Below are 25,577 nucleotides of genomic sequence, written 5' to 3'. Positions count from 1 at the left end.
AACTGCCTACATTTCTAAATTATGCCAAAGAAACTTACCTTCTTTACTATTTACCATTTCAGTCTCGGGAGTATACACAGGTCTGCTCTTGACTATTGTTATTCCTTTTGTAAAATGCATGCTTCCTTATGAGATTTGTGGTACGCAAAGAACTTGTCACCTCGATGCTCACTGTATTCTGTAAAATCATACTGGTTTATATCACACAGGAGACACGAACAGTAAGGGGAATCTTCTCCTGGTTTAAGAAATTTCCTATAAAGAACACTCAGAATTGAAAAAGTTTTTGTTTACCCAACTACACAAGTATTTGAAAGTAATACAACTTGTTGTGTTTACACTTAAAAGGGTAAGAATCTTACTTTTTCCTGATCAGGCTTTTCAGATATTTCAAATCCTATAGCCAACCCTGGACACATCTTGCCTAAATCTAAATGCTGTACCTATTATTTCTAGCTATAGAAAATTGGAAGCTATCAAGCTTAAGTTATGATCAGATGGTATTAAATGCCACACCATAAAAAATACTTCCCAAAAAGTATATAGACCTAGAGATTAAATTTATGAATGTGTACATTGTTTTAAATTTATACACTGTTTTAAAGAAAGATTAGATAATTTGAATAATATTCTAATGTAATCAACTCTAGCCCTTTACAACTGTATTATAACTTTATTTAACTTTAGTAAAAGCCAAAATTGATAGTTCTTAACATGATGTATGGAAATCAAAATTAAAGAATACAAAGTACCTTAAAATTTTCAGCTCAATACTAGTTCCTTCAATATTACTGCCAAACTTCTGTGAAAGAAGCCTTGTAATAAAAACTAACAGAAACATATTAGATGATATTTTTAAAGTTCACTTACCATTTTTAACAATGTAGAAAAAAAGGAAAGTCTGACTATAATACTTGATGACACAGACATGTTTAAGTAGAAAACACAGGATAAAAAAAGTAATATATCACTGAAAATATTGCACAACTTCAGGTGTTTCCTCCAAATTTGCTTTATGTAATTGGGTGGATATAAATTAATAAACAAAAACTTAAGCAAGATACGTGTAACAATTTAAAAGAACCTGATAATCTAATTTCTCTCAGTTTTTCTCAATCTCATCTTTAAGTCTTTCCATCATGGGGCTCATAAGAAAATTAACCAACATATGTATACTACAGTCTAGTGTCAAATCTTTAAGAAGGTTTTATGACATACTGAATTCCTCTACAATGCAATAATGGAGAACCCTCAAGATACTTGTGTTTTGTATGTAGAAAAGTGTTAGAGTCAAATAGTCAACTCAATATAAAATAAACATTTCTGATTTGTTAGACTGAGATTGCTTCTCCTTTTGCTAATGAATGATTCTTAACTATAATATCACTGAGCTGAACAAATGTCACCTTTGAGTACATAAGGAAAAATAAACACATGCTAAATGGATAAAACATTACAAACTACATCTTTACTAGACCATCTCTACCTCTAACACTTCAGAAGCTTAGAGATTCAGAGTGCTCTTACATTAACTGCAAGAAAAAGATAAAGGAAAAATTCCTTCTTTGAGACCACAACTATGAAGTCACGTGGTTATACAAATTTTGCATTTGTGTGCAAAACATGAAATACATTTATCTTAATTCTCCCTGCTTAGACTTAGACTTGTCAGTCAGCTAGCAGGACTGTCCTTTCTAAGAAACAGAGACTGAGATGTGTTTTATATAACTTCAATAACCTCAGCACTACAATTATTAAGAGATGCAGTATCCTTTTGCTATGGTTCAAGACAATAAGGGAAAGAGGTCACAAGAAAGAATAAATCAAAACGGTTACAACTGAGCAACTTTTTTCAGTTTCACCATGGTGCCACTTTCATTTTACATAAGCGTGGTGGCATAAGTCAAGCTCAATAAATCAGAAATCTTAATATTTAAAATTTACCTTGACTTTTAATTATTACCATATTAACAACCAAAATAATTAGATAAAACACATAGGAAAGGGTAATAGTAAACCCCACTTTACTAGAGTTGGTTTCTTGACATAACTCATTTTTTATAGAAAAGGGATAGTGCATCTCAGTTTGCTTACAAGCTAGGAGATCACTTTGAATTCTGCATTTCCTAACTGCAAACAGATATAGCACTTATAACAGGTTATAAATAAACTGGTTTTCAAGCATAGAGCCAGCCCCAACGATAATAATACACTATTTAAAAAGACCTAAGGCAATGAATTCCATTTCCAATGGAAAAAAAGAACTGTGCAAACAAGCTTAAAACTACTTTTTTTTGTGCCAGTGTTATAAAATGTAGCTTTTAATAAAACCTTGACCCAAATGCCAGCAACTTCAGAAAAGAATTTTGGTGGGGGAAAAAGAAAATTATTTCATGTAGGAAAAACAACCACTATCTTTTTCCTAATCTTCAACACACACAATTTAAACATATACAGCTGCTGTAACACTTTACACAATTCCTATGTACTGGAGCAATAACAAGATCTAAGTACAATTATGTTTTTAAACACTGGGTCAAGGCTTTACATAAAAATACCATCCTACTTTTCCCCCTAAGTTTCTAAAATATCACGTATTTTTTCCCCAACATCTGCAGCCATTCAGGAATTTTTAGGAAACTTTTGTGCATGATCTTAATTCCTAATCCCTGGCTCTTTGGGCTCAGTGACAAAAGATCAAAACCACCAAAAATGATGGTTCACTTAAAGTCAGACGAGAGACCCTGGCTCAATTAGTCTCATAGGACGAAAGCAGTGCTGCATCAACTGGCTCCATGCAAGAGGGGCACGTGAAGGATCTCATCAACCAGTCATCTATACAGTCCAGGTGATAGATGTGCATGCACGGCAGAAATCGAATTGGGTCCCCATACACAAAGTCCATCATACAGATCACACACCTGTTGGGGGTCAGGGAGAGAAATCAGAAAAAGCATGTTTAGAGAAGTCATCTAAAATACTCTTTAAAATCTCATTACAAAGACAGTGTTAAACTGAACAGATGAAAATGGCTTGCCTGTAATCCTACCACCTGAGCATGCAAACTGAATTTTTTCCTAATAAGCATTATTCCATCAACAATCTCTTACTTTGATCCCCTGGAAATGTGCCAAGTTTGAGACCTAACAGAGCAAAGAGGAATGGACCACATGGGGATCAAATCCATTCCTAGAACTGCATTTATAAAGCAGCTACATATTATAGAAGACACCTGAAGAAGAATGTGATGCTTCAAGGTAGGAAGCCATCAGATCAAATTTGTGTACCTGAACTCAGCTTTTAGTGTAAGCCCAAGAGTAAGATAGTTTTCATTTTAATAACTATATGTAAAAACAAACACTAAATTCAGCCTACTTACTGGACTGTTATAGTTAAAGATCTCTTCATTAACCCTAGTTTCAAGTTCACTGCATTTTTCTACAGGTTTAAGAAGCAACCGAATACTGTAATATTTCAGAAGTCCGTATTCTAGACAGTTTATTATCTTAGGTACTAGTACTAAATAGTGCTATGGCTCAAAGAGCCAAGCATCAACATAGTAAATTAAATTATGTCTTGAGCTCTGAGGACAAAAACTTCCCAGAAGTAAAATTTTATATTCAACTCATCAGGCATAATAAAATTATTCCACGAATTAAGAATAGGTGTAAGATTTTCCAAATTATCACTAAAACTCCTTAACCATCTTAGTGGCTGCATAATCTACCAATGTATTCCTATAAAACAATTTACTTAGCTATACTTCTACTCTAAATAAAACCATGGTGAATATCTTGTGTATAAAGTGCTAAGAGTTGGAGTGAGGTACACATTTTAGGATAGAGCTTTAGAATTAACTGTCTCAAAGGGTATAGACCTGAGAAAGTCTTTGACATATTGCCAAACTGCTTTCCCAGCAGACAAGGCCACCAGCACACTTACACAGGTGAATCATTTTTAAGTGATACATGGACAGGGACAACATATAACATGGTCAGAATTCACACCATTTCATAGCTATTTTTTTTTTTTAATGAAAATTCTTAATTGCTGTATCTTTTTTTTAAATATTTTAATGTTTACTTTTGAGACAGAGAGAGACAGGGCATGTGTGGGGAGGAGCAGAGAGAGAGGGAGACACAGAATCTGAAGCAGGCTCCAGGCTCTAAGCTGTCAACACAAAGCCTGACGCAGGGCTCAAACTCACTGACCGTGAGATCACGACCTGAGCCAGAGTTGGATGCTGAACTGACTGAGCCACCCAGGCGCCCCTTTAATTGCTGTATCTTAATAGTCTCTTGCATGAACTAATTAAATATTCATCTTCTAAAATGTAGGAGAAAAAAAAAATAAAATGTAGGAGAATATTTTTCAAAAGCAAATCTCTGGAGCTAGAACTCTGAAACATGTATAAATTAAAACTTACTCCCGGATCTTTTTTTCTGATCCATCCCTTCCAGGGTCATAAACTCCTTTAGGCAGATGTTGTATAAGGCCTATTCTTTGAGCTATCCTAATTTGTTCCTCTTCGGTCAGCTGAGTTGCTAGGCGAGTCTGGCTAGGTGTTGGATGGTAGACCGGAACTGGAACTTGTTCCTAAATTTAAAAAAAGGAGAAAATGATTATTTTTTTTACACTGTTTTCTGGGGTAATGTTTTCCATTTCTTATTTTTTTTGGCTTAGTGGGTGGAAGGGGACCTTGGGGAGAGGTATGCTGGGCTAGTGTGCAGTCGTATGAGATTATTTCACCCTGCCTTTACTTAATAGCATATCTGACCAATTATTATATTTAATTTTTAATTATTTTATTTTTTTACTTTTATTTTATAGAAAGTACAAGTGGGAGGGGGTAGAGGGAGACAGAGAATCCCAGGCAGGCTCCGAGCTGTCAGTGCAGAACCCCATGTGGGGCTCGAACTCACAAACCATAGGAGCATGACCTGAGGTGAAATCAAGAGTTGGACTCTCAACTGACTGAGCCACCTAGGTGCCCCAGGGGATGCTACTTTAGACAGGATGCTCACAACAAACCTCTCTGATTCAACATTTGAGAAGAGACCTCAATGAAATATGAGGAAGATGGTGCATCTGTGACCTAATGATTTCATTGTGGCTGGCACCATTTCTGAGCCACCTAAAATGGTTTTCCAGAGAACATCTCTACTGAATAGACAGACAACTTCCAATCCATGTATGGAGGTTTCATGGGAAATTTTACGTCAAATCACAACTACCAATTCACTTTAGAAAATGTTACCTCCATTCATCCTTTAGGATCACTCCTCATCTCTATAATTTAAGCACTTGTTTACCAGGTCACTAATATTTGCAACTGTGAGATTATGCCTCCAGGAATAACTGCTTAATCTGTGTTAAGCTTAAAAAAATTCTGTGAAATGATCTCCATAATTATCCAGAACTAGCATCAATTGAGACTGCTTTGAACTAATGGCATTTCTGGTTGAAAATAAAATAATTGAGAGCACTCATAATGAGAAACTTTCTAAGGGCTCAAGTATAAATATCCTTTCCAAACAGAAACTTTAGTGGAAATAAAAAAGAAATTTTAGTGGAAAGTCTCAGATACATATAAATTAGGCTCCAATATTGAATATTTGATTCAAGGAAAAAGACTTTTCCAGTGTCTCCTAACATACCACTTTGTCCTTTTAAACTGGCCTTATTCGTATAAGGCCCCTTTTCTGAGAGTAGTTAGAATTTATCAAAGGCAGTTCAACATTAGACTTTAAATATTCTTTTCTCTGAGATTCAGAACAAATGTTTAATTAAGAATCTCAAAACCCAGGGGTGCCTGGGTGGCTAAGTTGGTTAAGCGTCCAACTTCGGCTCAGTTCATGATCTCATGTTCCGTGAGTTCGAGCACCGTGTTGGGCTTTGTGCTGACAACTCAGAACTTGGAGCCTGCTTTGGATTCTGTGTTTACTTCTCTCTCTGCCACTCCCCCCTCTCACACTCTGTCTCTATGCCACTTAACAGAGTAACCACGTTTAAGCTATTTAACCCATCTGGATTAGATTCTACAATACAGGGTTGCTATAAGGCTTAAAATGAGGAATGGTCAGCCTTGAAATGGCAGGAACTCAAATGGTAGGTATTATAACTATCAATAGTGCATTCAAAGAACTATCATCTATTTTTGCAAACTAGCTGTTTCCTGTAAGTTCCATGCATTTCCACTTTACTGCCTTTGCTCTTGCTATTCCCCTTACCTTTCCCTGCAGTCCAGTGGTCCAAATTATGCCTTGCCCAGAAGGTTATTGACATGAAGCCTTCCCCAATCCTCCTCCCTACCACCTAGAGTCTGTCTCTAGCCCAGCTTAATTACATAGGTGTTGTCTACCTATAAGAGAAATAGGAAGATTATACAGATTACAGTAAAATGTCAATTAACCAGTGCAGTCATCAAGTGAAAAAAAGAGACTGTCCATTCTTCCATCTTTCCCAGTAAGTACCAAGCTGACTGCATTTCTCTAGTACAGCTCGAAAGCTTTCTTTCAGCCCTGTATATCTACAGCACTACGAGCACAGGCAATTTTTGCTTTAAAGACATTTTTTTAAATGCATATTTCTATTTTTTTTTTTTAATGTTTATTTTGAGAGCGAGGGCACACGCACGAGCGGAGGAAGGAACGGGCAAAGAGAGGGAGAGAGGGAATCCCAAGCAGGCTCTGCATTGACAGCAGGGCTCGATCCCATGAACCATGAGATCATGACCTGAGCTGAAATCAAGAGTCAGACACTTAATCAACTGAGCCACCCAGGCACCCCTAAATGCGTATTGCCTTTTAAATGAGCTTTGCACATATACAAAAAATTTTCAGTCTATAGCCCAAATTCAGAATCTGTTACATGCAACATGTATATTAAATTCACAGTTTATGCACTAGAAAAATAACTGATCAGGCTTTATAGTGAATATAAAACTTAAGACCCTGTGGTTATTACTGCTCATAAATATGACTGTTGCATCTTTGGTTTAAATACTCACCCTTTCAAGGTTTTTTACCTCGTAGGCAAACTTAAAATAGCATAAAAGTTTCATGGTTCAATGTGAAAAAGCTCTGCCACTTACTAGCTATAAGAAAAGGCTTGACCATATTTTTTAAACCTCTCTGAGCCTTAGTGTCTTCATGTGTAAAGTACTAGGACCACTGTAAGAATACAATAGGAATTCCAAGTATTATTCCTGGCACAGTAAGATACATAAAAAAGCTAACTGAATGTTAGCTATTATCACTGTAGCTCTACTATTATGACTATGGAACAACATTCCAGTATTTTAAGAAATGGATTGGATTTACAATTTTACATGTCAATTATACCTCAACAAAGCTGAAGTAAAATTTAATTTTTAAAAAAATTGTTTTTTGTTGTTGTTGTGGGGCGCCTGGGTGGCTTAGTTGGTCAAGCGTCTGACTTAGGCTCAGGTCATGATTTCAGTTAGTGGGTTCAAGTCCCGCATCAGGCTCTGTGCTGACTGCTCAGAGCCTGGAGCCTGCTTTGGATTCTGTGTCTCCCTCTCTCTCTTTCTGCCTCTTCCCTTGCTCATGCTCTTTCTCTCTCAAAAGTAAACATTAAAAAAAAAAAAAAGGTTTTTTTTTAATGTTTTATTTTTGAGAGACAAAGGACGAGCAGGGGAGGGGCAGAGAGAGAGAGGGGGAGACACAGAATTCAAAGCAGGCTCCAGGCTCTGAGCTGTCAGCACAGAGCTGGGGCTCAGACCCATGAGTGGGAGTTCATGACCTGAGCTGAAATCGGATGCTCAACTGACTGAGCCATCCAGGCGCCCCCAAAATTTAATTTTTTAAAAAAGAAGAAATGGATTGGATTATGGCAGAGCTAAGTAAAGTTTTCAAAAAGGAACCTAAGAATTCAACTAAGACCAACTCTCATTTTATGGGTCTAAACTGGCATACAATCACATAATTACTAACAATAACAGAATTAGAATTCAGGTCTCCCTTTTTTTTTTTGGTCTCCTTTTTAAGTCATTAATTTCCACTGTACCATTCCTGGTTGCCAGACAGCAAGGAGATTCTGCAAGTTAAATGATTTGGCTTGTGTCTATTTACATTACTATTCACATTACTTTGAAGAACAGTACACTGAAATGACATTTTAAGAAAGCCACAAAAAAAAGGCATATCTAATAAATGGTTCTATAAAGGTTTTTCATCTGTGATAAAGGTTTTATAATTTTTGTAACTTCTAAATTTTAAGAATTTCAAACAATATCAAATCCATCTTTGAAACTATGCCTGTATAGGTTCTATTACTGATAGAAAAATAAACTCCTAAGTCTGATCATACCTTCCTGTCTGTCCTTTGTTTGACACTCCTGAGGGCTGTTTCAGGTAGTTCTTCCCATAAGGCTGGGATGTCAAATTCTGCTACTAGTGGACAGTTTCTCCTTGTTCTCACTTTGGGATATCTTTTCTCTGGTGTCACTTTCTTAAACTACCTGTTCTAAAAAGGTAACATGGCATACTAATCCAATGGGTTTTATGAGCCATATAACTATCTCGTTCAGAGTACTCTTATTTATAATTAGAATATTTGAAACTGAGCTACTATGGTGGAATGGGGCTGGGATGAAATGTGACCTGGGAAGGATGAGGATCCCCATCTCCACCCCCCTACCTGGGGCATGTTTGCAGAATCACACAAATCAACAGAACAGTTTTTCATACGCTGCTATCTAAAAATAAGGAATTTTTAGTCTGAAAAATTAAATCATAAGACTGGACTCTTACTTACTGTGGTGACTGTTAATATCTTTAATCGTCCCTTAAAACCTTTGAATAATCAAGGTAACAGCACCACTTTAGAAGGTGATGATGCAATCATAAGATAACATCAAAGAGCTTTGTAAATGTCAACATTTCTAAGTTATTCTAACCATTTGTTTTCTCCCCATCACCAAATGACTCTGGTTTGCAGACTTTAAGCTGTTATTGCCCCTGGCTTTGGTCCTGGCTTTCTAGCCTGTCCCTGAATACAAGAAATTCTTTGACCTCTCTTGTGACCCCTGCCAGCTCAGTTTTTTACCCTTGGATTACCATTTCCATCCAGGTGAGGCTACACTCCTAACTCTCAGTCCCAATCCATCTAATTTGGCACAAGATGACACATATGAAGTCACACTAGAACAACTGGTATAAGACTATGGGTAATAATGGTCTCCAAAATCCTTGCACGTACCTACTACTACGAACAAAAAAGAATTGTTTTAAATTGTTCTAAGTTGTTTTAGAACTAGTAATTTCTAAGCATGTACTTTTTAAGAGGCTAGATTTCCTTGGTCTTCTGGTTCACATGTGTACGGAGAACAAAGAAAGAACAGAAAAGGAAAGCTCTATGAAGAAACTAAATTAAAACCCTATCTTTTAATTATTCATATTATGAATGTATTTTCTTTGTTATTTTTTGTTAAACAAATGGAACTCTCTAATAAGCACCATTGAGATATTTAAAATGATTCAACATTCTGATTTCAATTTACATACAACTCTTCAGAAAGCCACAGAGAAAAGGAAATGACTAAGAACTGCTGGTATTTTAAAGATGCTATGGCCTCACCCTTCTTAACACATACACCTAATTTTAATCCCATTATAGTTGTTAAAATGGCTTGATGTATGAGTTACTGCTTACTGACTAGGATCCGATGGTATTTTCTAGTTGGCAAAATGTTTTTTTTTTTTTTAATGCTTATTTTTGACAGAGACAGACAGACAGACAGAGAATGAGTGGGGGAGGGGCAGAGAGAGGGAGACCCAGAATCTGAAGCAGGCTCCAGGCTCCCAGCTGTCAGCACAGAGCCCGACGTGGGGCTCGAGCTCCCAGAGTGCGAGGTCATATGCTCAACCGACTGAGCCACCCAGGAGCCCCCAAAACAGCAATTTAAAAAGATTTGTATTCTGGGGCAGTTCTCACCATTCCCTAATTGATGGCTCACTGTATCTAAACTCCTTGCGTAAACAGTATGATTTACACTGAACACCTGCTTCCCTCCTGGGAGTGTGGAATCTTGGTATGTAGTAGGCAGTGGGTGCCTACTCAGAATTTCAGGTTCTCCTGGTAGACAACCCTTCACACATACTAGCAAAATTCAATGCTGGGGAAATTAAGTGTATTGTGTGACTGTATTACGAGAGGATTCTTTTGGAAGCTTCTGCCTGTTTCCTATGGACTTACACACCTCTTTTCCTTTGATGACTTTGACTTGTATTCTTTTGCCATAATAAATCAGAGCTATGATTACAACTATATTCTAAGTCCTCCTCTATATTCTGTCCTCCAACTATATTCTGTGAGTCCTCCTATGCAACTGACGAATAATCTAGATAAATGTTTTTAGAGTGATGGGGAGTTCCCCACATTGACTCTTGTTTTCAAAGTTTATTTGGCCATGTTCATTAGAAATTCTCCTTTGTGGGGAAAAGAAAAAAAGAAATTCTCCTTTAGGAAAAAAGGTGCATTTTGACAATGGTGGTTACACAGTACTTGCATTTTATTCCTTTTCTCATATTTAAAAAGACTGAGGGAACTATTATTTTGAACATTATTTATCATAAAGATAAACACTTTTGAGATAGAGATGTTGTTGTCTACAGCCATACCACCCTGAATCCGATCTTGTCTGATATCAGAAGCGAAGCAGGGCCGGGCCTGGTTACTACTTGGATGGGAGATGGAGATGTTGTTTTGGGCTGAACTGTGTCTCCTATAAAATTCTTATGATGAAGTCCTAATCCCCAGCATCTTAGAACGTGACTGTATTTGGAATCACAAATGTGACTGGTTTTGTCCTGGCCTCTTCTTCTGTCCTATAGTCTTCACCTAATAACTAAGTCCATGTTGACAATGGAAATTACCACCTTGATACAAATGATTCATAAATTTATATTCTAGTCTAAACCTCCCTTTTAAATTCCAGTCCCTACTTGACAGTTCAACTCAATGTGCTCAAAGTACCTCAAATTCAACATGTCCAAAACGAACTCCCTCCAAAATCTGGTCCTCTTTTTAGGTTGCCCTATGTCAGTAAATGACATCGTTCTAGTTCTGTAAGACAGAGGCATCCTTCGTACCTCCCTCTCCATTACTCTTCCATATACAGTACATCACCAAGTTCTAGTGAGTTGTCTACTGAAATACTGATAGAATCTGTTTATGTCTTTTCATATCTATTGCCAATACCCTAAGCTCCCATTTTGTCCCTGGTGTACAGTATTAGCTAGCAAAACTTGAATTTGTTCTCTATCCAGAAGTTACAGAGATCCAATTTAACCCTATGCCCTTCTCACACATACCTAAAACCCCTTCACATTTAATAGCTTTTAGGATGGAGGCCAAAGTCCTTAAAAGATTTCCAAAGCCCTACATATTCTGGTTACCTAGCTGGCCCTCCATCCTCATCTAACAACTCACTGCTTTCTAGCCCCACTGGTTTTCCTTCAGCTCCTCTGAAATGCCATGATCTCATCTCTACAGAGTCATAGTACCTGCTGTACTCTACATGAAATATTCTCCTCCGGAGCACCTGGGTGACTCAGTTGGTTAAGCATCTGACTCTTGATTTCAGCTGAGGCCATGATCCCATGGTTCACAATTCAAGCCCCGTGTCAGGATCTGCACAGACAGAGCAGAGCCAGCCTAGGATTCTCTCCCTCTGCCCTTCCCTTGCATGTTCTCCCTCAAAATAAACAAACATAAAAAAAAAAAAAAAAAATACTCTCCTCCATCACCACACTGCGTAAATAATGCCTCTTCTTCCTTCAGAGCTCAATCCAACTACTTTCTCAGAAACCTAACTAACCATTCTCCTCTATTAGAGGCTTTTATACACCAAGTAACATTTCTTCACAGCATTTGTCAAAGTTGTAATTTTACATTTTGTTATAATTTGAGTATCTGTCTTTCCCACCAGACTATAAGATCCACAACAGGAATTGTTTTTGCTCCTCACTGAACCAGCAGATGAAAGGTCTATTAAAAAAATCTTACATACTAATAGCTAAAGTCACCCATTAATTTACTCTAGTGTTTTTTTTTTTTTTCATTTTAGTGCTTCTTTACATTTCCTGGAACCCCTAGCCAATTGTGCTTCTTTTAAGTTTATTTTGATAGAGAGAATCCCAAGCAGGCTCTATGCTATCTGTGCGGAGCCTGACAGGGTTCGGTATCAGGAACTGTGAGATCATGACCTGAACTGAAATCAAGAGTTGGGCACTTACCCGACCAAGCCACCCAGGTGCTCCCCACCACCAAAGCCAAGTGTTTAATACTTAATAAAGTTGGTGTATATGCCATAATATTGGGATTAGAGTTGTTTTTGTTTTGCTAAGTATATTCTCTAAGAATGACTGATAATAGTACCTACTTCACCACTTCCTGAAATGTGAACCCTCAATGATTTTGAATGCCTCCCGAAATATGTTCACAAAATCATTTCCAATGTATAAAGTCACTTACTACAGAAATAAATACTATGAATCAGTTTATTAAAATCTCAATCACTAAACTGCTAATTAACATAAATGCTGGTGCCTTAATGAGGTATTTTGTGCTTAGGCTAAAAATTAAAAATGTACGTGATTATCTGTGTATTATTTTTATTTCCTCATCACTAGAATATAAGCTTGATAAGGGCAGGGAATGTGTCTATTTTGTTTACCAATATATACTATTTACTCAGCACAGCATCTGACACATAGTAGGGATTCAACAGACTTTATTGGAAAACTGAATATTTTATATCAAAGCACTGATGTTCCTGTAATCCATGTCATATATTCATACCAGGATTTTGTAAACATGCTACGAAAAAATGTCTAATGATTTGGATTAAGCAACAATAAAACCAGAAAGAAAACTCAATACGAATTATAACCAACATTCCTTCTCCAAGTAACAATACCCAGTTTGTTGCCCCTTTCAAATTTCTACCTACCTATCTCATGGGAACTTGAATACGTTCAAAACCAAACTAATGATCTCTTTCTACTTCCACAATCCTTCTCATACTCAGTATTTATATGCCTACTATAGGTTATTGATAGAGAAGCACAGTGGAAAGAGATTAGACATCTCATTTAATCTCGGCTCTGGCATTTATCAGGTATGCAACTCTAGGCAAGTTATTCAATACCTCCAAGCCTAAGATTCCTCCTCAGAAAAAATGAATAGAATACCTATCTTAAAAGAGTTTTTCAAGGAATAACTAAGAAAATATAAATAAAGTACCTACTAACATAGGGACTCAAATTTGGGCCTTCCTATAACAACATCACTACCCTTCCTAATTCCTCTGACTTTCCCCCCTTCCCTTTATCTCTATCATCTATAACTACCATTCTCTCAATGTTGTTAGGAGACACACGTGTACTTTCCCTGTGAGCTTAACGTTTGATAAAGGGGGAATTCACAATAAGAAGCAAATATATTTCAAATAAATTTAAACACTATTTTTCTCCTTAATACTTTAATTCTCTACGCCTTCATGCAAAACAAAAACAAAATGAGAGCCAAAAAAAAGCATTTGCCATAAAGAAAAAGAATTTAAAATTAAAGTGTGTTAGGAAAAGAAATGCAGCATCACAGAAGGGGGTAGAACAGAAAAAGAACAAAGGATTACAAAATATGCTGAGACAGAGCAAAGAGAAAACACAGAGCCGGTCACATAAAAAAGCAAGGTTTGACCTTCTGATGAGAAAAATCTCTGAAGCATTCCAGTTGTTTGTTAATATATAATGAACCATCTATAAAATGATGAAGGCAGAAAAATATAAAGGGCACTAATCTTAGGGAGTGTACAAGCCAAGAAAGAAACATATCAAAGTGTAAACATGTCTATTTGAAATGCAGTGCATTAAAAGTTGGACTCAATTTAGGGAATTGAGTTTTCAGAAACTAAAACAATGCAGTGGGTAAGTGCCTAAATAATGTGCTGAGGCTGGAAATAGTACAAGTCTGGTTTGTGGTAAAGGAAAAATAAAGTCACTGCTAAAGAATGCAGCTTGTCACCAAAAGCTGTATCCTTTGCTCCAGTAGGAAGTAAGAGTCAGCTCTTCTGATTTTCTCCTTATAGCCTCACAAGCTGCTGCTGGCACCACCCCCTCCCCAGCTGCAGTCTCCTACTGGGAATGTTTTCTCTGAATTTTGCCAGGCTGAAATTTAAGGCCATAAAATGGAGGATTTGGAATTGATGGTCTCAATGCATATTCTAACTCTGATGTTCAATTAATCTTGACCAAACCAAACAAGCAACCAGCCAAGCAAACAAAAACCCCAAAGATTAGCATTAATGTAATTCCTGAACCATAGAAGGGTAACAATTTTATAGAGAGGGGGAAAGAGCCAGCATCCCATCTATGATACTGACAAATGATGAAGTTATATTTACTGAGAAAGTATACAAACTAATGATCTGCAAGGAAGAACACTGCTTCCATGGAGGTGGTTTGGCATTTGTTTGCTTATTTTTAAACGAAAAGATTGACTTCTTTCATTCACTGTATAATATTCACTGAGCACTTACTGTACAGGGTTAATTACAATATCCTAATTAGGGTACTGGTAGGCATTATCACTACCGGTACCCTGCATTAGCAAGTCATTAGACAAGCTTATTCATCTAAAGCTCAAGACAACTGAAATCAAGGTCACATTTTGAGCCCAGGCACCAATTAAAATACTTCTTGAACACCCAACCACATTTCAGATGCTGCTTTAGGTAAAGGAGATACAGCTATGACCAAGTAAGGTCTCTGCTCTTCTGAAACCTAAATACCCTATAGTAGAGGGATCCAGAAATAGTAAACAAGTGAATAATACAGCTACCTCACCCACAGCTCCTACTATCTCTAAATTGCCCATGACCTGGCAGCTTCTGGGACAGGCATACATTCCAAAGGCCTATAGGCTAGCCAACAGTTTTGATGACTTGCAGCACCTCCTGAATGGTGAAGAGAGCGTGAACCAATCAGATTCTTTTTTTCTCTTAGAATTGGAAAACTGAATCAACTGACCTGAAAAGGTCATCGAGTAGCAAATTAAGAGGCATGTATAAATTGGGGTTATGAGGAAACAGACAGTATTCAAAACAGATTAGAGATGCCGAGTGAAGTAGACATTAGGAGAGCCCACAAATAAAAAAAATCCTTAAACCCCTGGGTAAGAGAAATGGGAGAGTGGCTGCCTTGGTTCCTTGACAGCTTTCTGCTTCCAATCCATGTGTATCATTAAAATGATCCTCTAAGTTAATTTTGTCTAAAATAAGAGTCTCTTAAGCACTTACCACCATTTTCTTTCCTAAATTAGACTCTCATCAAGCAAGTTGGTTTCCAGAGGGGAAGTAGCACCCAATTATTGACAGAGAATTATTTACCAGTAGGACAGATTTCCAGGGTAGTTGTGGGCTAAGAGATATTCCTCTGACTTAGTGCATGAGTTAGTGTTGGAACCATGTCTTTGCTGCAGCCAAAAAATACTGGAATCCTTGAAAGCTAAGAGTAATAAGCCCAAGAATTCTTTGCAAAACCAACTAGAGGCAGAATATGCACAGCCTTTAAAGAGTTAAAAGATGGAAGCTTTAAAAAAAAGGTACTAATTCCAAAAAGAATGTGTCTGTAACAGCCAAAAGTTGGCCTTGGAGCTCAGGAAGTCTGGTATTACATTTACTGCAATAAGTTCCCTAACAGATACCCTCACCCTTCTTTTTTTAAAGTTATTTTTTGAAGGACCAGGGCTAATATCACCAATAAAAATTAATTTCCTCCAAAGATTGCTAAACTTCGGTTGTAAGAATTTTGCAAAATAGTTTAAAAGGTGTATTTCTTGGATTCTAACAGTTTGAGGCTATATGGAAGACCAGTCCATTAAATGTACACACATCAATTAAAATATACATTTGATTTCAGAAAGCACTGAAAAGGTTTTTTTTTAATGTATTTAAAGTTTATTTAACAAATCTCTACACTGAACATGAGGTTCAAACTCACAACCCTGAGATCAAGAGCCATACACTGTTTGAGCCACCAAAGCACCCCCAAAAAGCATTGAAAAGTTTTAAAAAGTACCTCCCCACACTGAGGAAATATAGTACCACTAAAGTAAAAAGCCTATACTTAATATAACAATTAGTGAGCTCTAATTCATAAGATAAAATTAATCCATTTTAAAATATACAATTCATTGGTCTTATTATTTTTAAAGAGTTATGTGACCATCATCATAATTTCAGAACATTTTCATCATCCCCCAAAGAAACCTCATACCTTTTAGCAGTCATTTATCCTTTTCCCCCAAATTCCCCAGCCCTAGGCAACCACTAATCTGCTTTGTATCTCTAGAGATTTGCCTGTTCTGGGCATTTCATATAAATGAAATCATACTAATGTGGTCTTTGGAGGCCTAAAATTTAGCATGTTTTAAAAATTTACCCACGTTGTACCATGTATCAGAACCTCATTCCTTTTTAATTGCTGACTAATATTTCATTGCATATACACATCACCAGTTATATAATGTATTTAGCAACTCGTGGGCATCCGGGTTGTTTCCACTGTTTGGCTACTATGAATACACTGCTATGAGCATTTGTGAACAAGTTTCTGTGTGGATGTGTTTCCATGTGTCTTGGGTATACACCTAGGAGAACTGCTAGACCACATAACTATGTTCCATCTTTTAAGGAACTGCTACACTCCTTCCCAAAGTACTTGTACTTACACTGGAATTAAAGTTAAAAACTTAAAAACAACAAAGTACTTGTACCATTTTCAAATTCCCACCAGCAGTGCATGAGAGTTACAATCTTACCCCACACCGTTACCAAATCCTTGTTTTTTTTATAGCCATCTTAGTGGTTTTGATTCTTATTTCCCTGAGAGCAAATGATTATTAAGCATCTTTTCACATGCTGACTGGCCATCTGCATTACCTTCTTTGTAGAAATGTCTATGCATATCCTTTACCTTTTTTGAAACTGGGTTGTCTCTACTGAGATGTACAAGTTCTTTACATATCATGGTCATCAGTCTCTTATCAGATAAAGGATTTGCAAATACTTTCTTGCATTCCATGGGTTGTCTTTCACTTTCCTGATGGTGTCCTTTGACATGCAAGTTTTAAATTCTGATGTTCCCTTACGTATTTTTTGGGTCACTGGTGCTTTTTGATATCATATCTAAGAAGGCTTTGCTTAAACCAAGGTCATGAGGACTTGTCCCTATATTTTCTACAGCTTGTGTAGATTTAGCTCTATATTTAAGTATACGAACAACTGAGTTATTATTTGTATGCTGTGTGATAAAGGGGTCCAAATACATTCCGTGTGGTAATGCAGGTGACCCAGCACCATTTGCTGAAGACTGTTTTGAAAATGCTCACATTTTTACATGAGATTTTTCCTAGAAGCCTAGTGAAATACTCTGGGGTACAGGTGAGAGGAGTATACAAATCGTACAGGACTTTTTATATGAAAGAACCAGGGTGCTTCAAGGATGCCTAAAATTAGTCTGACCAAATACAGACTTTCTACATCCTCTAGTCAGGTCAGTTGCTGCAGCTTCTACATAGGTGGTTCCTACTTTCTTAAATTATTTTTTAACGTTTTTATTTTTGAGAGAGAGTACTAGTGAGGGATGGGTAGAGAGAGAGGGAGACACAAAATCCAAAGCAGGCTCCAGGCTCCAAGCCGTCAGCACAGAGCCGACGTGGGGCTCGAACCCACAAACTATGAGATCATGACCTGATCCAAAGTCGGACGCTCAACCAACTGAACCACTCAGGCGCCCCTGCCTCTGTGCCCCCCACCCGTAGTTCCTACTTTCTAATGCCATTATTCGATAGCATATATCCCTAATATACAAGTATCCCTAATGCCTGCTTTCTAATCGTTCATATGTTGTTTCATGTAACACACCCTAACATAAGAAAGAAGAAAACTTAGTTTTCTTACAATGATCCTTTTTAGACACAGATAGAGAGAATGTCCTGTATCTCAATGCTGAGACTATATGGAATACATAGTGAGATGCTGGTATTTGTCCATTAGACTACTGAGATTGTCCCAAATGTCAGCTCCTACAAGTCTGAAAATGAAAAATTAGGTTTAATCTTTAGATTCTTCCTCAAGCTCAATTCCATGGATCAGGTCATCAGGAAAGTTAACTAGTAAGAGAAATGGGAGATTAGCAGAACATAGAATACAGGGTGCTTAAGTCCTCTTAGTAATGCACCTCAAAAAAACAAAAAAACAAAGATTCCTAACCTGACCTCAATAGTACAAATATAAATAAACAGAGGTTAGGATTACTAGATTAATCTTAGAAACCAAATGTGAAGTTGTTCTCAGCAAGGTTATCCAGCTATGTAAACAGAGATGACCAGCTATTTACAAATTATTTTCCAACTGAAGCTGACAGCACACTTTTTTTTTTTTTTTTTTTTTTTTTTTTTTTTTTTTACAATTTTGACATGAGACACACACCCCACCATCTCCTCTACATTTACCACCATCAGGAATCAAGAAATTCACCCTGGAATATCAATAACGTAAATATGCAGGTGAATAATACAGACAACAGAATAATTAATGGATTTTAAAAATTAGAGTTCTGAAGACTGTGGCAACATGAAAAATGCTTATAAACTGACATTAAAAGTAAAAGAATGCAGGGGTGCCTGGGTGGCTCAGTCAGTTGAGTGTCTGACTTCAGCCCAGGTCACGATGCCGCGCTTTGTGGGTTCGAGCCCTGTGTCGGGCTCTGTGCTGACAGCTCGGAGCTTGGAGCCTGCTTTGGATTCTGTGTCTCCCTCTCTCTCTGCCCCTCTCCCACTTTGTCTGTCTCCCAAAAAATAAACATTTTTTTAAAAATTTTTAAAAAAGTAAAAGGATGCAAAAATATTTAAGTGCTATTATGTATACATTTCAAAATAATTATATTTGAAAAAAATCATAAAGACATGCCCATTGAAATGTTAACTATGGTTACATTACAGTATTGAAAATATGAGTTAATTTTTATTTCTATGTAATTCTATTTAATTTGCAATTATAAGAAGAAAAAAAACTTGGTATCACTAATAGCTAAGTAAAAAAGTAAAAAAAGTTGGTATCACTAAGTAAATAGCTAATTTTAAAAGTTAGAAATTCTAATTTGTAAGCTGAAAAGACAATGAAGGCAACATAGAGACAACTCACAAGGTACATTTAATTCTGCTAAGAATATGGTATACACCGATGAGTCTAATTCTTTTTTTTGAGACTAAATCTACTTTTTAAAAATTGAGATGAATTCACAGAACATAAAATTAACCAACTTAAAGAGAACATTCAGTAGTCTTTGGTACATTCACAATGTTGTGCAACCACTACCTCTATCTACTTCAAAAATACTTTAATCACTCACAAATAAAAACTTTGTACCCATTAGGTAGTTACCACCCATTCCCCTTTCTCCCCAGCCTCTGGCCACCATCTGTTCCTGTGGACTTGCCAATTCCAGATATTTCATATAAATGGAATCACAGAATGTGACTTTTTGTGTCTGGCTTCTCTCACTTAGCATAATGTATTCAAGGTTCATCATCAGTTGTAGACTGTATTTACTTCATTTTTAAGATATAAATAGTAAATCAATCATATAGATTTACTTACATATATATGATATATACTATACATCATATATCAAATATATATTATATATCACATATATTATATATGTTATATATACCAAATATATCATATATAATATATATGAATGATATATATATCACATATATATCATATATATATATATATGTAAATTCCAATGTCTTTTGAGAGTCCCCTGAATGCACGGTATGACTATTAGCTAAACAGCATTTGGTTTCAACGATGCAATTTTGAATGCAAAAGGTATACTACAAATCAGTGGAAATTAACTTTGTTTTTTACATTTAAAGTATAAAACTACAAAAGAAAAACGATTAACAAACTTCAAGATATCTTTTTAAAGTACATAAGCCACTCTTGGTTTAGAATTATGTAATGAAATGCAATTACAGAACATGCTGTGCACCTTAAGTCAAGAAAATCTGGCTCAGTCTGGTGTTCTAAAAGAGCTGTGTGACCTTGTCACATCTATTCAAATTTCCAAAAGTAGAGGATAAACATTCTTAAATATTTGGCCTTTATATTAAACTGCAGGCACTGAGGAATCAAGCAAGAGTATAACATAAAGGCTATTATTTTGGCAGTGGTAGACAATATATATTGAAGAAGGCAACGAAAGAACGTAGAACAGAAATTTGATATAACATAACAGAGGTTATTAAATTCCTTGAAATTGCATGCAAAATTCTGTGCATCTTTCTACAAAGAGGATTTGTGGTTTACAACTTCTCAAGAGTTATTAAACAAATAAAGGGTTAAGAAACACTTACATGGTGGGGGGGGGGGGCACCTAGATGGCTCAGCAGGTTGGGCGTCCAACTTTGGCTCAGGTCATGATCTCGCGGTTCGTGGGTTCAAGCACCATGTCAGGCTCTGTGCTGACAGCTCAGAGCCTGGAGCCTGTTTTGGATTCTGTGTCTCCCTCTCTCTCTGCCCCTCCCCTGTTTGCTCTCTGTCTCTAGCACAACTATGACTTTGTACTGTTAAATGTTTTTCTTACACTTGGTCCATGGTATCTACCAGTGCAAGTGGTATCACACACATACTGAAGCTGATGAAAAAATTATAACCACTTTGAAGGTGCCTTCAGTCACTCTGCAAACAAACTGTTAAGTTAGGTTTAGTCAATGTTTCTATTTAAGATAAACATTACAAGTTATATAACTGATATATATATAAAATTATAAGTTATATAACTGATGATGTATAAATATTATATATATTATAAATTATAAATGAAAACTGAAATTCTTCAGATTCGGCAGTAATGTCTTCTTACAGCTTCTAAACCCAAAACAGTTTTTGCTCTCCAGATGGGCTAGATCCATTTAACATTGAATAGAGAGTTCCAATTTGAGGCTACCAAAAGTAGTCCTACTTCTCTATTAAAAGGTGACTTCTGAAAGTGACTTTCAATTGACAAATTATGCAGTTTCAGGAATTTTCCTGGCTGCTGTTTCCAACTCTGGTCCAGTGACTCCTCACCTTCATGGACCAGATCAGATTTCCTTAAGTGAATTTCTGTTCATTTGACCAAGTAAAAATCTCCACATATCAACTCTTGACCCTAAATATTCCATTTCTATCTAATGGTCCCAAAATGGACCACCTCACTCTTTACAATCAGATCATTCAGGCCCCTTTAGATGTCCCAGAGTCAAACCTACACCCCTGCCCACGTGTGCACCTATCTCCAGTTAAAAGTCTTCCATCTTGTTAAAGTAGAGGCACTATCAAAAGTACAATAACAACCTAGAGGTACCTGGGTGGCTCAGTCAGTTAAGCATCCAACTTCAGCTCAAGTCATGATCTCACAGTTGGTGGGTTCAAGCCCGGGGCTGAGCTCTAGGCTGACAGCTTGGGGCCTGGACCCTGTTTTGGATTGTGTCTCCCTCTCTCTCTCTCTGCCCCTCCCCCATTCACATTCAATCTCAAAAATAAACATTAAAAAATTTTTAAATAAAAAAAGTACAATAACAACCTAAATGTCCATCAAATAGGGAACTGGTTAAATAACATTACGTACAATTAATACTATTTAGCCCTATGGAAGAATAAAGCTTTTCGTATAGGTGACAGGTGAAAAAAGGCAAGGTGCAGAATTGTGTGTATAGTGGGCTTTTTGTGTAAACGGGTGATGAAAGACTATCTGTATTTGCTTGTATGTGTATAAAATCTCTTGGATCCACAAAAACATTAACATTAGTTGCCTATGGGATACGGAACTGAGTGGCTACAAAAGAGAAATAAGATGTTTCATCTATATGCTTATAGAATGACTACATGAATGTATCAATTATTAAAACAATAATTATAAATTTTAATCATAAAAACAGGTCAATCCTGTTCCCTTTAGGTGGATTGTTTCCACCTTTGAGAAAACTTATACTGTAGATTTTTGCTGCTTTTCCTATTCAGCCTCTTCTTTTCACTGGATCCTTCCTATCAGCTTATAAACATGATCAAGTCTTTTTTTTTTTTTTTTAACGCTTATTTATTATTGAGAGACAGAGAGAGACAGAGCATGAGCATGGGAGGGGCAGAGAGAGGGAGAGACACAGAATCTGATGCAGGCTGCAGGCACAGCTGTCAACACAGAGCCCAATGCTTAACCGACTGAGCCACCCAGGTGCCCCTAAACATGATCAAATGTTTCTCATTAAAACAAACTCTTCCACCTTCAATTTTACATCCCATTATTGTCCTATTCCCATACCCCTTTGCAACCAGTCTTCTCCCAAAGTAACCCGTTCTTGATGTTTCTATAGCTGACCTCTTGGATACATTCTTTTCATATAATCCGTTACTAAATTGTTTGTTTCTTAAATATCAACACAATTCATTCATAACTCTTCATCCCTATTGCCAACACCCTAGGCAACAATATTAGCTAATGCAGTGGCTTCCTAGTCTTCCCTTGTCTACTACCCCCTTCCTATTCTCAGACATCTTTCAAATGCAAATCTAATTTACATAATCACCTCACCCATAACTCCATTTAAAATTATTTAGTGGCTAGCTTTCCATTACTCTAAAGTCCCTAAGATATCCTTAAGATAATAAATATAAATGGCATGGCATAAGCAGCTTAATGACTACTCCCAGGGTATAAACATGTACCCACTTCTCTAAAATGCTGTTTTACAACAGGCAAGTTTGATTTCCTAAGAGATCTTGTTTGAGATGCCAAACATACAAAATATTTTAATGTATTTCACAATCTTATCTTTTTGGCTCTACATCTTGGAATGTTTTCTGAACAGCAGGTCCTAATCTACCGTGAGTTGTAAAATCAGTGTTAGAGGTCCGAGGACTTTTAAGAAAATGAAATAGAATACACAGAATATATAGCAAGGATCAATATTGTTTTATGAAACCTGTCTCTGTTTTTATAAACCAAAGTATGGAATAAAATATACTTTTTATTGTGAGGTGCCAAAAAAAAAATGTTTGAAAGCCCATAGTCTTGTTATACTTTGAGATTATGCTGTCATTTTCCTTGTGATACATTTTTCATCTATGACTTAAGAATTGATACTTCAAGTTAATTTTCTCAACAAATTTCAGAATTTCAGCCATTCTTAAATGGCCTCATTTCATAAATGAGGTCTGAAAATTTACCTAACAGTGTTGCAACAACAAAATTTAACTGAATTCCTGTACCACACACCTATCAGAACTCTGTGGCTCAAACCCCAAAGGCTTTGTGGTTTCTGGCAGCAGTGATATGAACTCATGACCTGCAACTAGAGACGGCCTCTCAGGGATTCTTAACGGTCTTTGTGGCACAGAAACCTTTGGCAATCTGGAAAGTTATGGACCATTTCTCAGTTTTTTTGAATGAATACGTAAGATTAGCAAGAAAAAGTTATGTTTTACCTTGGAACCTGTATTACCAAGGAAACTGCAGTTCTATCCATGACCTTATAGGTATCTGTGGACCAAAGGTAAGTATTCATCAACTTAAAGATTACATTGAGCTTAAGAATTTAGATGTTGTAACAAGTCCCAGCTAATTAAAACATGTTTTAAGGGATAAATAAAAAGCATCAAGAAATAAAATACAGGGAGAGAAAATTCCAGATAATGAAAAACAGCTGGGGAGAGAAGAAGGCATATGTGAAAAATGAAACACTTTCAAGCTTACCTCAGTATTTAAGGTTCCTTTTTTTTTTTCAATTGTTCTAGTCTCATATGTATGTGGAATTCATGCTAAAATTGAGTTTATTTACTTAAACAAATTTGAGCCATGGAAACTGTAAAATAATTTTTTTTGTAAAAAAAGGTGCCATGGGGGCACCTGGGTGGCTCAGTCAGTTAAGTGTCCGACTTTCGATTTTGGCTCAGGTCATGATCTCATTCATAGTTCCTGGGATTGAGTCGCACATTGGGCTCTGCACTGACAACATAATGTCTGCTTGGGATTCTCTCTCTCCCTATCTCTCTGTCCTTCCCCCACTCACAAAAGCAGTGTTTAAATAAACATTTAAAATATAAATTGGGGTGCCTGGGTGGCTCAGTCAGTTAAGTGTCCAACTTCGGGTCAGGTCATGATCTCACAGTTCATGAGTTCGAGCCCTACATTGGGCTCTGTGCTGACAGCTCAGAGCCTGGAGCTTGCTTCCAGTTCTGTATCTCCTCTCTCTGCCCCTCCCCTGCTCACTCTCTGTGTCTCTATCCTTCAAAAATAAACATTGAAAAAAATTTTCTAAATAAAAAAATAAAAAGGTGCCATGTATCCAAATCCCCAAATACTTTATTAACAAATAAAAATGCTGCTTTAGTCATCAGTACTGCCTTTGGAATCTCTATTGGCAGCTGCTAGGAAATATTATGACAAGCCTGATTATCTGGTTTTCCAATACGCAGAATGAGAGGCACAGCAAGGGCAGATGCATTAACATGAGATGAAGAACCATCTGATAGTGGGAATAGAAAATGAGGGAAAAAAATGATAAAAAGCAGGTACAAGAATTAAAAGAATAGGTTTCATCAAATAATGCAAACAGTCCTACATAATTAATTCAAGACTCTGAAGATACTGTTACTACTTCCTGAGTATAATAAACTAATCTTTTTAATAATTTTGAATCAGTAAGATGAGATGGAAATCTGCTCAGAAGTCAGTATTTCGGTGATTTATGTGGAAGGAGTAACAATGAAAAGGGAGGGGTGTGAAGTTTGAAAAAGGACCCAGTTGAGAGTAAGACATTGTTACCAAAGGTACTATACTAGAACAAAAAATCTTGACAAAATTGTTAAAATGTGTAATTCTAGGAAGTTTTCTACCCAAGACTTATCTATCCAAAATAAATCCCTGTTTAAACTGGTAAATCTCACTTTAATCTAATTGCAATTGTACTTTCTACAACTGAATCCATTACATTCTGTGTGACTTTACTACCTCATTTCTTTTTTTTTTTTTTTTTTTTAATGTTTATTTCTGAGACAGAGAGAGGCAGAGCATGAGTGGGGGAGGGGCAGAGAGAGAGGGGGACACAGAATCCGAAGCAGGCTCCAGGCTCTGAGCTGTCAGCACAGAGCCCGACGCGGGGCTCGAACTCTACAGACCATGAGATCATGACCTGAGCCAAAGCCGGACGCTCAACCGACTGAGCCACCCAGGCGCCCCACTCATTTCTTTTTTAGACTTGTTTTCTGGACCTCCTTGCTCCTCTATTACTATTACCCTGAACTGACTACTTATTAGTTCCTATGGCTTCAGAGCCCTCTTAGCTCCCTTAATTCTACTACTTCCACATTTAAAAAATATCACAATGAAAGAGAAGAAACCAGGACACATGAGACAAGAAGGTAACACTAAATAAAACACATCCACACTATGCTGCAATTAGCATTAATTAATAGACAGGACCTGGTGCCTTAATATCAA

The 25,577-nt window shown here is 36.7% G+C and overlaps 1 protein-coding gene across 1 annotated transcript in view; it reads right to left on the bottom strand.

Moving 5' to 3' along the window:
* Window positions 1-653: 653 nt before the first annotated feature.
* The window catches only part of RNF11 (ring finger protein 11), a 39,527-nt gene continuing 14,603 nt past the window's right edge, over window positions 654-25,577 (bottom strand). The window contains exons 2-3 of the mRNA XM_042951206.1: window positions 4,427-4,596; window positions 654-2,921 (exon numbers count right to left, since the gene is read on the bottom strand). Of these exons, the coding sequence (XP_042807140.1) occupies window positions 2,750-2,921; window positions 4,427-4,596 (342 nt within the window). The 3' untranslated portion in view covers window positions 654-2,749. The remainder of the gene's footprint in view (window positions 2,922-4,426; window positions 4,597-25,577) is intronic.

This window comes from Panthera leo, chromosome C1, assembly GCF_018350215.1.
Source record: "Panthera leo isolate Ple1 chromosome C1, P.leo_Ple1_pat1.1, whole genome shotgun sequence".
Classification (NCBI taxonomy): domain Eukaryota; kingdom Metazoa; phylum Chordata; class Mammalia; order Carnivora; family Felidae; genus Panthera; species Panthera leo.
The sequence above is the reverse complement of the archived record's forward strand: the minus strand, read 5'-3'. Positions and strand labels throughout refer to the sequence as shown.